At 33.5% G+C, this 15,686-nt stretch overlaps 1 protein-coding gene across 1 annotated transcript in view; it reads right to left on the reverse strand.

The window, feature by feature from the left end:
- Nucleotides 1-15,686, reverse strand: part of LOC124636233 (breast cancer metastasis-suppressor 1-like protein) — a 101,244-nt gene that overhangs the window by 83,521 nt on the left and 2,037 nt on the right. Inside the window, exons 2-3 of the mRNA XM_047172215.1 lie at nucleotides 11,712-11,862; nucleotides 11,165-11,258 (exon numbers count right to left, since the gene is read on the reverse strand). Coding sequence (XP_047028171.1) covers nucleotides 11,165-11,258; nucleotides 11,712-11,862 — 245 coding nt within the window. The remainder of the gene's footprint in view (nucleotides 1-11,164; nucleotides 11,259-11,711; nucleotides 11,863-15,686) is intronic.

Here is a 15,686-nt window from a genome sequence, read left to right on the forward strand (position 1 = left end):
GGAATAGTTAAGAGTTCGTAAGGATGTTTTTCGTAATATTGAATAAGAGTCAAACCAGTTTTTCTCAGGACTCCCGGGATAGATTTCGAAATATTTCGGTCTGGGACCTATTATAAGCCTATGGAACATAATACACTATGCAGTTACTGTGGGCAACTCTTGAGCCCAACTTCCATACAAAGAATAGCATTGTCCTTTAAATCGTGTAGGCCAACATTAGACTTAATAAATACACTACCCAAAAAAAAATCCTCAATATTGACCAATTAAAATTTCTTATAGTTGTTGCTAATCTTGTGATATCATAGCATATTAGGTCCGATTCCCTTTTTTGCCAAGATGTTTAAACTATTCAATACGTAGCAGTGTCCTCTATTTTTCATTTACCTCTAGAACATAGGGCTAAAATTAGGTGCATGTTCTATTTATTAATATTCTTTGCACTACCTTATACAAGGTGTTGATTTGCATTTGTGCCATACTTCAGGAGGAGGACATAAAATACGTAAATAATCGATTGGAATTACAGTAGACGGGAAATAGCTAATATGCACTGCTTTTTTGTCATTGTAATGTCCTAGTATTTCAGAAGTAATCCGATTTTATGAATGAAAGGACAATGCTCATGAAGTATGAAAAAAAAACCCAGGCCCGGCGCAAAAGAAATGTAACTCAAAATATAGGTAAAAAGAAGTAATTAAATATTACATAGGGGGCATCATCGAAATCAGTGGCTATATGTGTGAAATTGCTATTCGAATTTTAACATCTGCGCCACATTGCTACTCGAGATTTTAGAGGTAACATAATGTATTAGGAAAAGGAACAGTAAACAGATACAGTCGTGGTTTAAGACTGTACATAATTACATGTTTATGGCAACTTCTCCACTATTCTACCTACCTTTACAAGATAATAGGATGATAGGAAAAATGTACTTTTCATTTTAATAATAACGCTTAAAAGTCATCGATTCTTTATTTCTAACACGACATGATCCAAAAATGTGGCGGGATGCGCGAACTGTTCCTCATGTCTAGCCCACCCTAAGTAATATAAAACGCTCATGCAATGACGTGGGCGCTACAGCCCAATGAATACAGGAGCAGTAATATCCTGATATGCCATTCCTGCCATTTTCCCTTTTATAAAGAATGTAGGTGTAAAATAACACTGCTAAAGTGAAGTTAACCCGGTTTGGACAAGGCTTGCGTCCCATCCCAGAGTCCCGATCTGTACTTCGGTATTGATTTATCTTTTTGGAGAGGCTTATTACTTGCCATATTACCCCTGTTAAAATCAAATTGCTATTTTACACATTTAGCCATTGATTTCGATGATGCCTTCTATGCAGTATTTCATTACTTACCTTTAATTTGAGTTACTTTTTTTTGCGCCGGGCTTGGGTTGTTTTTGAGCATTGTCCTTTATGAATAATCGTTGCGTATCCTTTGTGTTTGCGTTTGTGTGAGGGTGCAGCACGGTTTTAAGGCCAGCAACACACACGCCAAGTTTTAATACGGCTAGATGAGATTGACGGAATTCCGAAAAAAAAAAATACGTACCAATTTTTTTGTTGATTTGGGTCGAGAATCATTAGCATAATTACGTCCTTGAATATGGCACGGATGCAAATCAACAGCTTGTATACAACGGCGCACTTAACGCATATATCTAGATCCTATACGGTACTTTGCAGTGGTTTTTGTCTAATATGGGAACGAACCCGCAGACTCTTATTTGAAACGTTATATGTACTTTGCTGACTGAATAGGTGAATTTGAAGGAAACATCCCGAGGAAACCTGGACTGTAAAGTCTGAAATCACCACTCCTCAAACATGGTCATTAACGCTTAATCCTTCTCCATGTGAGAGGAGGCTTTACCCAGCAGTGGGACGATAAAAATGATGATGATGATGACGTGCAATTTTATCAATTAGATCTTTATGTTAATTATTTTTTATATCAAAGTGATGTACAACACTACATACAATCATGAACCAGGCACCACTGTACACAGGATCCGCACACGGCACAATGCGCGCGCGCCGGACGTGACGTCACCGCTTCATGAATGGCCTCAGTGTCGATGACACGGCGCATTGTTACTACATATGTGTCGGTTATCTGTTGTTTGTGAGTGTGTTTGTTTGTTTTGTTGAGGGATTAAATTTGAGTATAGGAAATTCTGGTGGTTTTAGTTTTGGAAGATTTTTATTGTGTTTTTTCACGACCTACAAATAGAAGGAAAGCAGGGCGAAGAGAAAACTCCTTTGTTTCTAATAGGTATTTCAATTGATATAATTATCTGTTTCGAGCGGTTTCATCTGCAAGACGTTACAATTTCCAGTATCAGGATATAGTATTCAAAATCTGTTTAGTAGATTCAGAAATTACCAACCATAACATCAAAAACTTTAACTATGTTTTAGAATTGATTAAGCTTCTCTATTCACGGGCAATAAATGCCGAGAAAGAGAGTTAAGTCCCACACATAGGTCCTTTGTTCCCCTCCTCTTTAACACAACGATACAATAGAGAAACAATAGAGAACACAATAGACACAATAGAGAAACACACAATATTCCTGATATTCAAAGTGCTTGTAAAAGCCTAAATTAAATTAAATATTCGACAAAGCATTGCGCGAAATGACTGCAAAACGAGAGATCTAACTACATAATCCGGAGTATCAACCAACAACGATGCCGTCGATAGATCACTTCACTGCAATGAATTAACGTAATAAGTCTCCTTTATAAGGAAGACCAGTTTATCGATAAACCAATCCAATACTTCTAAGTTGGTAAACTAATATGAATGGCAATCGATATCTTCCGCGGAACCTTAGCTATCCTTCTAAATTTTTTCTTTATAAATTACTTGGGAAAGCAAGGAAAAGCACGCTTACAATGTATCGCGTAGAATTAAATCGACGAATTAAACCTATTAAAAACAATAATAAGTTTTCGTAGTCTCGAAATACTCGTATCCCGCGGAACTCTTTCCCGTACTATGTTACTCGGCACCATTGCAGCTTTCCAACAGTGAAGTATGTTTTAAAATCAGTTCAGTAGTTTTGGAGCCTTTAGAGTACAAACAAGAAACAAAAATGTTTCCTCTTTATTGTAACCAGTAAAGAAGACAAATAAAACCTATGTGCCAAAATCTTGACCTTAGAGTAAATGTACGCAAACCAGATAGACCAATTTGACCTCTATTTGTGTGTATTCGGTAAGACAGCTAGGGGCTCTTGTAAGTCACTCGAAGACATCCTGAGCACGTCTAATTGATTGTTATCGTGGCTTAGCAACCGCGGTTCGGCTGGGAAAATAAAGGTCAATAGAAAAACTATTCGGTTCATCAATTTGTTTGGAGAAAACGTAATTCGCTGTCCCCAACGAATAATATCGTAACCAAAAACTTAAAATTTTACAGGAAAAATAAAAAACCGTTTTTTGCTTATAACTTCTTAACAGATTTACATAGCAACATCGTTGGTATATCAAAAAATTGTTTTTTTTTTCTTAAATATTTATTTGTCATATAAATAAATATTGGATTTATTCTCATTAAGTTATAGCTAAAAATGTGTATTACCAGAAATGGAATAAAATTTTGAACCATAATGCACAATACGATTTTATTCATGTAAATTGTTGACAATGACCTACACAGCAATAGTCCATTGCGATTGTCTTGACTGTAAAGTAGCGATGTTCATTATAATGGTAACTTATTATTGCCATAGTATTCACTGCTCAAAACTAACAGTAAACGCGAACAATATGGTAACATACTTTACCGAAATCAGTTTTATTTTTTCTACGTGAATAAGTTTGTAATAACGGTTTACCTACTGAAATATTTAGAGTAGAATACTATGGGTAAATTCATTACAAAACATCTAACTCAAAAAGTAATAGCACGAATCACGTGAAAAAAATTCACAGGGTGTAATCGCACCTCTAGAACAATAATTCCCCACAAAAGCACTTCTATCGTAATAATCGATTACGATATTATTCGGTGGGGACAGCGGATTGTTCGTATTGAATTCGGAGGAAATTGTTACTTTAACAATTATTAACAACACAAATGCACACACGTTTAAGATACAAGATATCGGGCCTGATGCAGATTTGTCATGAAATAAGCTCTGCCTATGTACTATGTGTTCTATTTTTTTCTTCTTGTCTATATTCTGTGTGCATCTGTGTGCATAAACTATTAAATAAATAAATACAAATATCATATATTATCATAGTGGTTAATACCTTCTTTATCATTGGATCGCATTCGATATTGTTTGAATTGTGATATGTTGCGCTAGGGGTAGTTTTAGTCTACCCACGTAGGCTAAAAACATATAAATGTAAACAAAAAGATCTAATATCATAAAGCGAAAACGTGGGCGTTATTGAACGTTGTTTATTATTGTTTGAAATGTGATAATTAAGCTGTTTAGACTTCACGTATTTCGATAGTGCGAAGTTACATATTATTATTCAAAGTACCGTTAATCATTTCATTAATAATGATTAATGAAATGACACATTATAAGGGTTGTTTTTCCACGTGTAACTCCAGACATTTTCCTTTTACATTTGTGGTCATTCAATCTCTATTTACTAAAGATATTATATGCTACGTATTATACGATGTAAGCCTTAAATTAGAACTTAGTAACGACGCTATAGACAGAAGCCCCGCAGTTGAGCATAAAATCAATAACATGACCTACACTTGTTCGCCTACTAACTCGGTAAACATTACAGTTTTTTTTACTATGTGTTAGGATATAATATTAATGATTATACCAAAGTATGACGGATAGATACCTACCTATGTGTGTGTTGTAACGTGGGCGTTATCTAGTGTTTGTATATTGAGATTTCTGGTTTAGTCCCCAGGCCGGCGAACAAATTTTTTTTTGATACATATACATTTAAGACTTTGTGAGTGCCTTCCTTACGATGAGTCCGACAAACTTTTCGAATGTGCAAATTTTGGTGCCGCTGCGTTTTTTAATGCTTGACTCCTGAAATTGTCGATATGACGTCACTATGGCTCTTCGTACATACACGTTTCATTTTTTGAGATTCGTTTAATAAAGTTAACTAGAGAATGGCGGTCAACTTGTCCGATAAAGATCGTGCTGCGTTTGGAGTGTCCACCATCCTGAAAACGTCGGTATGACGTCACTACGACTCTTCGTACATACACGTTTCATTTTTTGAGGTTTGTTTAATAAAGTTAACTAGAAAATAGTGGTCAACTTGTCCGATAAAGATCATGCTGCGTTTGGAGTGTCCACCATCCGAAACATGTCGATATGACGTCACTGTGTCTCCCCATACATACATGTCGGACAAATACAACAATGATAGATAATACTATTCTTATTGCAAATATCGACTTGTCCGATAAATGTAGTGAGTCAAATAGTCAGTTCGACAAGAAAATGAGAAAAAATATTACAATTGGAAGAAGTTTATTCTTTTTGTCAATTTCTGACTTAAATATTCACGTGCATTATTTGAGTATATTAAATTGGCATACTACTTACCAATTTTAATTACTATTTTAGAAAAAGTAGCCTGACTAAGACGTATTGTTGATAGTTTATATTATGTTAAGGAATAATATCCCACATCTATTAATGGACTATATATCAATCAAAACGTCTTTTTAAGTGCAACATTTTGTCTCAACATACCACTTATCAATTCTTAGTATTTTAGAAGATATAGCCCAAATAAGGCGTATTATCGATAGGTTTTACTATGTTAGGGAATAATGTCTCACCTCTAGGTATGAACCATATGTCAATCGAAAGATCTTTTTAAGCGCTATATTCCGTCTTAACATACCACTTACCGATTCTTAGTATTTTGGAAGACATAACTGACCTAAGGCATATTATTGATACTCTACATTGTGTTAAGGAATAACATCTTACTTGAAGTTATGAGCCATATTTCAATCAAAAGATCTTTTTAAGCGCAAGGTTGTATTAGCATAACTCCGACAAATTGTTAGTACTTTAAAAGCTAGAGCTTTTCTAAGAATATATTATCGGTAGGTTCTGTCAAGCTAATCCATTACTTCTTAAGTAACAAATTATATATTATTTGAAAAACCTTTCCAAATGAAACATTTCGTGTTAACATACTTCCGACAAATTGTTAGTAGTTCAGAAGCTAGAGCTTATTTAAAATTATAATTATTGATAGATGTTTTCAATTAAATAAATCCCATCTCTAGTAATGAGTTGTACATCATTCAAAAGACGTTTTTAAATGCAACATTTCATATTAAAAAAACTTCGGCGAATTGTTAGTATTTCAGAAGCTAGAGCTTCTATAAGATTATTTTATCGATAGGTGTTTTCAAGTTAATAAATCCCTCCTGTAGTAATGATACATATATCATTCGAAACGACTTTCTAAATGCAACATTTACTATTAACATACTTCACACCAATTGTCAGTACTTTATACCAAATCTTAAAATATATCTATATTTTCCGGACGGTGGACACTCCATATGCAGCATGATCTTTGTCGGACAAGCTTACCACAAATTTCTAGTTAACTTTATTAAACAAATCTCAAAAAATGAAACAGGTATGTACGAAGAGTCGTAGTGACGTCATACCGACATTTTCAGGATGGTGGACACTCCAAACGCAGCACGATCTTTATCGGACAAGTTGACCACCATTTTCTAGTTAACTTTATTAAACGAATCTCAAAAAATGAAATAGGTATGTACGAAGAGTCATAGTGACGTCATATCGACATTTTCAGGATGGTGGACACTCCAAACGTAGCACGATCTTTATCGGATAAGTTGACCACCATCCTCTAGTTAACTTTATTAAACGAATCTCAAAAAATGAAACGTGTATGTACGAAGAGCCATAGTGACGTCATATCGACAATTTCAGGAGTCAAGCATTAAAAAACGCAGCGGCACCAAAATTTGCGCATTCGAAAAGTTTGTCGGACTCATCGTAAGGAAGGCACTCACAAAGTCTTAAATGTATATGTATCAAAAAAAAATTTGTTCGCCGGCCTGGGGACTAGTTAATTTATGATATTTCAAGGTGTCGGATTATGTGTAATTTGACGTTTAAAAGAGTAAAATAGTAATAAGTCTTGTTTACGAAAAATTACCGAACGCACTTATATGGATTTTTCTATTAAAATATTTGTATAGTTTAACTATAGTTTACATATTGCACTATCCTCTAAGATGATATTCAAGTGCACAAATACATTGACTAGATGTATTGTGTTAAGTAATAGAGTTATGTTTTCCGTTGCCTATTACCAAAATTGCGTACCAATTAGGATTTTAAAACCCTCATTTATTTTCGAAAAATCCAGATTTATCTTTCAGAATAGGCATAGTTTACATGGTAAATATTCAATTACCTACATATACTTCTAAAACACACCTTTACACGGGTTACATACGATTTTCATATGGAAAACCTCCTTCGTAAAACCCCATGACACAATCATAAAAGCCAGTTTTATTTGTCTTTTCATTACGTTTCAGCTGAAAGTAATTATGGATCTCCACTGGATGGGGAAACCCACATCCTTGTAGGCGTTTTAGGTAGACGATATAAAATACACAAATATTAAGATTATTACATGACAGAGGCTGGATCCTTGTAGGCTGTTTTTAAAATAGCTATTGTTGCCGTTTAGCCTCCGTCCTGTGGAAACTGGGGCTTTAAGCGCCCCGATAAAAACCATGTAGCCTCCGTCGATGGTCTATCTTACATTGAAATAACTTGTCAAATAAGGCCAGCAGTTGATGAGATTAGCATGCGATTCAAACAAACTCTTTACCTTTAAATATATAGCTATGTAAAGTATGGAAAGATAAATACGTTAGTAATATAAGGCTTTTCCAAATATCAATCAAAGTTAATAATGTGTAGGTATTTAGGTATTTCATAGTGTCCTTTGAGAATTCAAAAAGTTATAAAGGTTAACAACGAAATTAATCGATATGATTCACGATGTAAAACATCGGCTAAAACGTGTCATTGTTCTATTAAAAATAGAAAAAAAAACTTGATTGAAATAGCTAAACAATGCCAGGTGCATAGCGCGTTGCGTTGAAGTCTTTTATGGGAGACCTACGTCACGCGTGGAGTTGCCATATCAAACTAGATCATAGAATTTTAATACACATAAATATACTTGGATATAAAGAAAATGTATTAGAAATATTATAAAAATGAATACCTATAAAAAATATGTTCAACAAAAAATCGATGAAAAAAAATTGCATAATACCCACTTTGTACCAAAAATAATGCAAAAACAATATTTTTACGTAATGTCGTTAAAATATTATGTTAAAAAGAAGACGAAACATTTTAAAACGTTGCCGGCTCGTAAAAAGTTTAAGAGGACGAATTGGAATTTTTGGCGCCAAGGATGTCAATTTTTCTCAGTAAATACAAAACGGATCAAAATACAACTTGGTTACCTGAAAGTTCATGATATAAGCCTTATTTTGTTAGTTGTAGAAACATGATTAGGTAACTTTTATAACAGAGAAAAATATATCAAACATACCTCTTTTTAAAAAGAGATTCACATATTATGGGCAAACGGGACCGATTTAAGCCTCTTAACTTTTTTAGTAGTTGAGTATATACATACTCTTTAAAATGGTAGTAGGAATTTTTATTAAATTATCATTTCTAAATATTAAAATTACAAAACCATTTTGTCGCTTACGACTTTTAGTTATAAGCTAGCGCGCGTATTGTTATCCTCGCCCCGCTCAGACGCTCCGACCCCTTTTGGCGCCTTAGATGCGCGTGCCGGTTATGGAATTATTGTTGACCACTTCCTCGCCTTAACGGATGCATTTCACGTTGATGCTGAAATTTAGGACTGGTAACGCCATCTAGTTGACGGACGTAACAACACGCACAATGAGTGTTTTAAAATGTAGGACAACGCCATCTAGTGTAATTTTTTTTGCAACTTTGTAAAGACTACGAAAGTAAATAATCAAAATTAAATTACGGTTTTCTTAATGTTTAACGCATGCACAATAGTTTGTTGTATGTTGTAAAGCTCGATTTTAATGTGATTTGTCTTTTTTCTATAAGTAAAACGAACTATACTCCATTTGAGAAGGCACTTACTAAAGGCAAACAATCTTGATGGGACTTTTTTTACAAATACATACTAAACGAATATCCTACTGCATAAAATATTTTCTAAATTGATTAATACACTGACTACAACTGATATTACATTGGTTTCTAGCTGCATTTCATTTTGAAAATGAGGTTTATAGTTACGGTAGTGCCACGGAGGAGAAAAGACTAGCGGAGATGCCCTAACGAAAAATCTACTAACAAAGCAGCGCGCCAAAATTCGGGTGAGCGGGGGACGAGGAACGTTACTGGCTCCACCCGTGCTCCACCCTTATACGCCTTTTATGGGAAGCCACCCATTTTTTGTAAATCCATCTAGCGTGGAATAGGATGATTAAAATCTAACCCTAAACTAACATCGACCACTAGTGACATACTCAAAAGTAAAGTAAATACTCAAAATTAATAATTCTTTTAAAATAGTAATTCAATTAGAAAGTTTAAAGAAGCATTCATTTGAAATGAACGAAGAAAAAGAGAGAGATAAAAAAGTTAGAAAATTAATTGTTATATAAGTATTATTTTGTGCAGAGAACTTGCCCCACAACAATTTATTTACTCCTCCAGAAATGAAATAGGTATCTAGGAACCATTAAACGGAGACTCGATGAAAAATCATTTTTATTCACCACGGGTCTAAAATACCCCCATGGTGTAATTTAAGTATCAACTTATGGCATTGTGTTAGTTCGTCTACTCGCCACTATGGCATCACAAGCACGAAAATTCGTTCTATTTGTTCTAGAACCGTGCTGCGATGACTGTTGTTATTTTCGATGTTGCCACATTACGAAATTCACCAAGAAAAATGGGAATTAAAATTATAGGGACAGTGTTTATCAAATTAGAGTTTTCACAACTGTATCATAACGGCGCATCCACTAAATAAGTAGCAGACTTTATGTGAGTCGGATGTTGCTCTGAGTAAAGGTACATTCAAAAAGTATGTACGGCAAGAGAGATATACCTATGTAAAACATTGCTGATCTATTCTAATATTATAAAGAGGAAAACTTTGTTTGTTTGTTTGGTTGTAATGGATAAACTCAAAAACTACTGGACCGATTTTAAATATTCTTTCACCATTAGAAAGCTATATTATCTGCAAGTAACATAGGCTATATTTTATCCCGGTGCGGGCAGTAGCTCCCACTAACCGCGAAACCGCGGGAAAACGGCTAGTGATGAATATAAATAAATATACATAGTTAGAGTTATGATTAATTTTAAGATAATTGCAGCTTTTTTAAATAAGACCTTTTTTAAGAATGGGTGATTGCATTTTCGATGTCTGGTAGCACATAATTTTGTAACGGGTCTCTCTGTCTTGATGAACACAATTTTACTTCAAATATACGTAAGTCGACTACTTACTGAAAGATGGTGTTTTTATAATATTCAATTTTCATGATAATATATCATATGTTTTGGTTTAAAAAAACTTGTAGGATGCAAGGAAAAATGAAGCTGCTTTTTAAGGCAAAAATTGGTACCAATAATATACATTGATACAAGATTGATACGAAAATAATACAAATTCACTTAGAGGTTCTAGAAATGCAGCTATTCGACGACAGATGTCTCTAGCAAAAAATATGTTTTAAAGCTAAAATATTACTTACACGTGAAATGTTATCCTATGTTATGTTTGAGTTTCGATCCTGAGCAATTTCTACAATTAATGATAGCGCATTTCATCGTTTTAATCGAGTAACAAATAAAATCTGTTGAAATTGTGGTAAACATATACAACCATGACAAGATGTCAGTTTGATGTAAAGGACGGTATATGGGCGGTGTCCAGCCACGCCTGTCGTGACGTAGTCGTGACGTATTTGACCTACCTGAAGGCGCGTGACCTACCTGCGTTAGGGCATCTCCGCTAGTCTTTTCTCCTTCGTGGGTAGTGCCTACTCAATTGTTGTATAGTTTTTTTTTTTTTATTACAAACTAATCCTACCTTAAAATGCTGGTGTGCCGCCTGCTCCTCAGCCTCGTACTTGTGCTTGATGTTTTCTATGCGCATCTGACGCAGTATGCCGGCTACCTCGATCCTAATAGCAAGACAAACAAATGGGAATTAATGATGAGATGTGTGATTACTATGGGAAAAACTTATATGTCTACAACATGTATTATTATAATTTGTAATTTAAACTTGAAGTCAATTCTATTCTATTTATAAGCTGCTGAGAGTGATTTAAGGTTTTAAGGTATTATTAGTTACTTTGCTATTAACATCATTTTATTAAATTCAGAAATTATTTAACTGTCTATCTAAAGTATTTCTCTTAATAGTTGTCATATAATTTCTACAACAGCTGCTTTTATTTTCTCTGATCAGAATTAATCTATATCACATTCTAAAAATAAGTTTAACTTATACATTTTTATTATGTAAGTATCTCAATCAATCCTCAATTTTAATGGTCTCTTTGCAGCCTTATAGACATTCAGTCTGATAGCCTAGTAGACTACACATGCCCAATACTACAAACAGAATATACCTAATCCTCATATTCTCCTGCAGTCTCCGCAGAGGTCCAAGGTACTCCTGAGACCGACCGCCCCTCACTTCAGCTAGCTGGTGATCCACCTGCTTCACTCTCTCGCAGTACAGCTGTTCCCGGAGCACTGAGAACTGACGCTCCAAGTTCGCTGGAATATAGAAAAACATTTTTTTAAATACATACATTGTTTATTACTTACTTCATTTTGTATATTGTAACAATTTGCTCAATTTTAAATATTTTAAGTATGTTTTATTTTCATGTGTGGTTTTTATTTTGAAGTTAGCAAAGGGGGGTCATTTGAATGGGGTTTTAGGACAGTACAATTAATTTGTCTGATGTGGGACTACCCACATGTTGGATGCAGGTTGGATGTTAGCTGAACATGATTGTTTTATGCTCATTGGGCAGGTCTTATATCTATCAGGTTATTTAATCACTTAATTTTCATATTTAAGTCTGGCTACATAAGAGTCAGTCTTGGGTCAGCTTTTGATGGTAACTGGTTGATAAAATACTGTGGAAATATGTGATGTTTATGATCATTTAGTGGTCCCCTTACCAACTATGTCTTAATTATAATTTGCTTGAAATTGGTGTTAGGAATTTATAGTCTATGACATTTAAAAAATGTAGGGTTGTTAGTCTATGAAAAAGAATGACTGTGGTGTGAATTGTCATGATGTAAAAAACTAGTGAGAACAATGTTATAATTCCTAACAAAATGTGATTGTATTTCTTTAACTATTAATAAAGGCTTTCAAGAATACCAGAAGTTTGAATACCTACAATAGGTTATGGGCCCAGAACGCCCGAGAAGAAAAAATTAAAAACCGGGATTGGGTAATGAAAAACCCAACATAAAAAACAAGTGGAAAAAAAAAAAAACTAAAAAACAGTAATAACAAGGAAGAAAATAAAAAACGGTGAAAAACTAAAAAATGGAAAAACCTGAGATAATACAGATAGAAAAATTAAAAGATGCGGAAACATTTTTATTGTGGAAATTTGAATTCAATATACACTTAAAAGCGGCAAATCTTGCAAAAACAATTGCACAAACAAAAGAAGATGACAAGAAAAGTGACTTCAGTATCAAAGATGCTCAGGTGCAAAGAATTATCATAAGCAGTATTGATAAGAAACTAAAAGGTCACATAATTAATTGTAACAGTGCACGTGAAATGTACGTAAAATTATGTGAAATATTCGAAGGTTCTGAGCAAAGAAACAAAGATGCATTATTACAAGAGTTTTTCACATATAAGAAACAAGAGAGTCAATCGCTTTCCCAATTAATAAGTGAAATAGAAAATTTACAATTTCGTATAAGTCAGCTAGGAACAAAAATAGATGATGAAATGGTCATATCCAAAATACTAAGCTGTTTACCAAATAATTTAAACTATTTTATAACTTCTTGGGAATGCATGGCAGACGATAAGAAAACCCTTCAAAATTTAACAAACAGACTTCTGGCTGAAGAAAATCGAATGTTGAAAGCAAAAGAAAGTGACAAGCAGCTAGCATTTCAAGCTACATCTTCATCTACATCAAAGAAAAAGTTTAATGCAATAAAATGTTTCAAATGTAACAAAACAGGGCACATGAAGAAAGACTGTAGAGCCTGTAGTATCTGCAAAAGGGACAACCATGAAGATAAAGACTGTAAGTTTAAAAATAAACAGTGCTCAATCTGTAAAAAAATTAATCACAGAGAAGAAAATTGTTTTTTCAAAAATAAGAATAAGAATGAGAATGAAGAAAAAAGTAACAAAAGAATAGAAAAGGCATTTTTTACAAACGGTGAAATTCAAGAACCAAAACTGAAAGAATTTGTTGTAGACTCTGGGTGTACTGCACACATGACCAAAAATGTAGACATACTAAAATTTTTTGAATGCAAACCATCATCTGTTTTGACTGCAAATGAAGAAACAATAGAGGTGAAAGGGACTGGTAAAGTCATTGGCAATAAATGTACTCTTAATAATACCCTGCTTGTTCCTGACTTATCACAAAATTTATTATCGGTTAATGCAGTTACAAACAATCAAGGAGTGGTTATATTTACCAAAGATAATGTAAAAATATATAAGGAGTCAGAATTAATATTAACAGGAAAAAAAGAAAACGGTTTATATAAAATTAATTTGGATGATAATAATATGCAAGAAAAAACACTGTTAATGAAAGAAAATGGCACTGCCTTAGAATGGCATCAAAGACTTGGACATCCAGGAAAGAAAATACTAGATATATTACCAGATGTGGCAGATGGAATAAAAATAAATGGATTAAGGCAAATAGACGAATGTGAAATCTGTACACAAGCTAAACAAACAAGACTTCCATTTAACACAGTAAGAAACAGAGCCAGTAGACCACTTCAATTATTACATACTGATGTATGTGGACCGTTCGAAAACAAAACGTATGATGGCTATAGTTATGTTTTAACCGTCATGGATGATTATACTCATTTTACAAAAATATACTTGCTTAAATATAAAAATGAAGTTAAAGAAAATTTAAAACATTATATAGAAGAAACAGAAAGAGAGAGAACAGAAAAGGTATCTACCATAAGATGCGATAATGGAGGTGAATACACAAGCAATGATTTTAAAAAATGGTGTACTGAAAAGGGAATAAAACTAGATTATACAGTACCATACTCACCACAACTAAATGGTAAAGCAGAAAGACTAAATCGAACATTATTAGATAAAACCAGAGCATTACTATTTGATTCAGGGTTAGATAAAGAAATGTGGGGTGAAGCTGTATACTGTTCTACTTATATTATAAATAGATTACCAAGTGAATCTTTGAAGAATAAGACACCTTATGAGATGTGGCATGGTAAAAGGCCTAATATATCTAATATATGCAAGTTTGGTTCAATAGTATATGCTAAACAATTACATTCGAATATTAAGAAACTAGATCCAAGAAGCAAAAAGTTAATCATGATTGGATATACTAATAATGGATATAGATTGTGGAATAAAGAAGAAAGAAGAATTGAAATAGCAAGGGATATTGTTATAATTAATAATAATAAGAAAATTGGAGAAAAATATGAAGAAACAGGAAGTTCGGTGATAACAGAAATAATACCAGGTAATAATGAAGAAGAAATAAATCAAGAAGAAGAAAGTGATGACAGTTATTATGAAATAGAAGAGTTAGAACAACAAAGTAATGTAATAGAAGATAACATCCCAGATATTATTGATGAAGTAGAAAATGATGAAAATAAAGAAAGTAATACTGCAGAGATAGAAACTATAGAAACTATAAATACAAAACGACAACGGAAAAAACCAGCTTACCTGCAAGATTATGTATTACTTACGTATGATGAAGTCATGAAGTCTGCTGAAAAGAATAATTGGGAGAAGGCCATAAATTCGGAGAAGGAATCATTGGAAAGTAACAATACATGGGAAATAGTTGATGTAGGAAGAGCAAAAGGACACAAGATATTGTCAAGTAAATGGGTATTTTGTATAAAAGAAAATGGTACTTACAAAGCAAGACTTGTAGCAAGAGGCTTCGAACAGCAAAGCATTGACTATCAAGAAATATATAGTCCAGTAGTAAGTCAATCAGCAATAAAATCATTAATAGCAATTGCTGCTTCAAAGGAATATGAAATGATAACTTTTGATGTGAAAACAGCATTTTTGTATGGCGAGTTAAAGGAAGACATATTTATGTATATTCCTGAAGGATATGAAAGACAGCCTAATAAAATTTGTCATTTAAAGAAAGGACTATATGGGCTAAAACAGGCACCAATGACATGGAATAAAAGATTTACAGAAACTTTAAGGAAACTTGGACTGAGAGCTTCAAAGTCGGATCAGTGTGTGTTTTTTAATGAAGACAAAACTATAATATTGGCTATATATGTTGATGACGGTTTGGCCATATCAAAAGACAAGGAAAAGTTATTACAGAAAA

Source organism: Helicoverpa zea, chromosome 14 (assembly GCF_022581195.2).
Source record: "Helicoverpa zea isolate HzStark_Cry1AcR chromosome 14, ilHelZeax1.1, whole genome shotgun sequence".
Classification (NCBI taxonomy): Eukaryota; Metazoa; Arthropoda; class Insecta; order Lepidoptera; family Noctuidae; genus Helicoverpa; species Helicoverpa zea.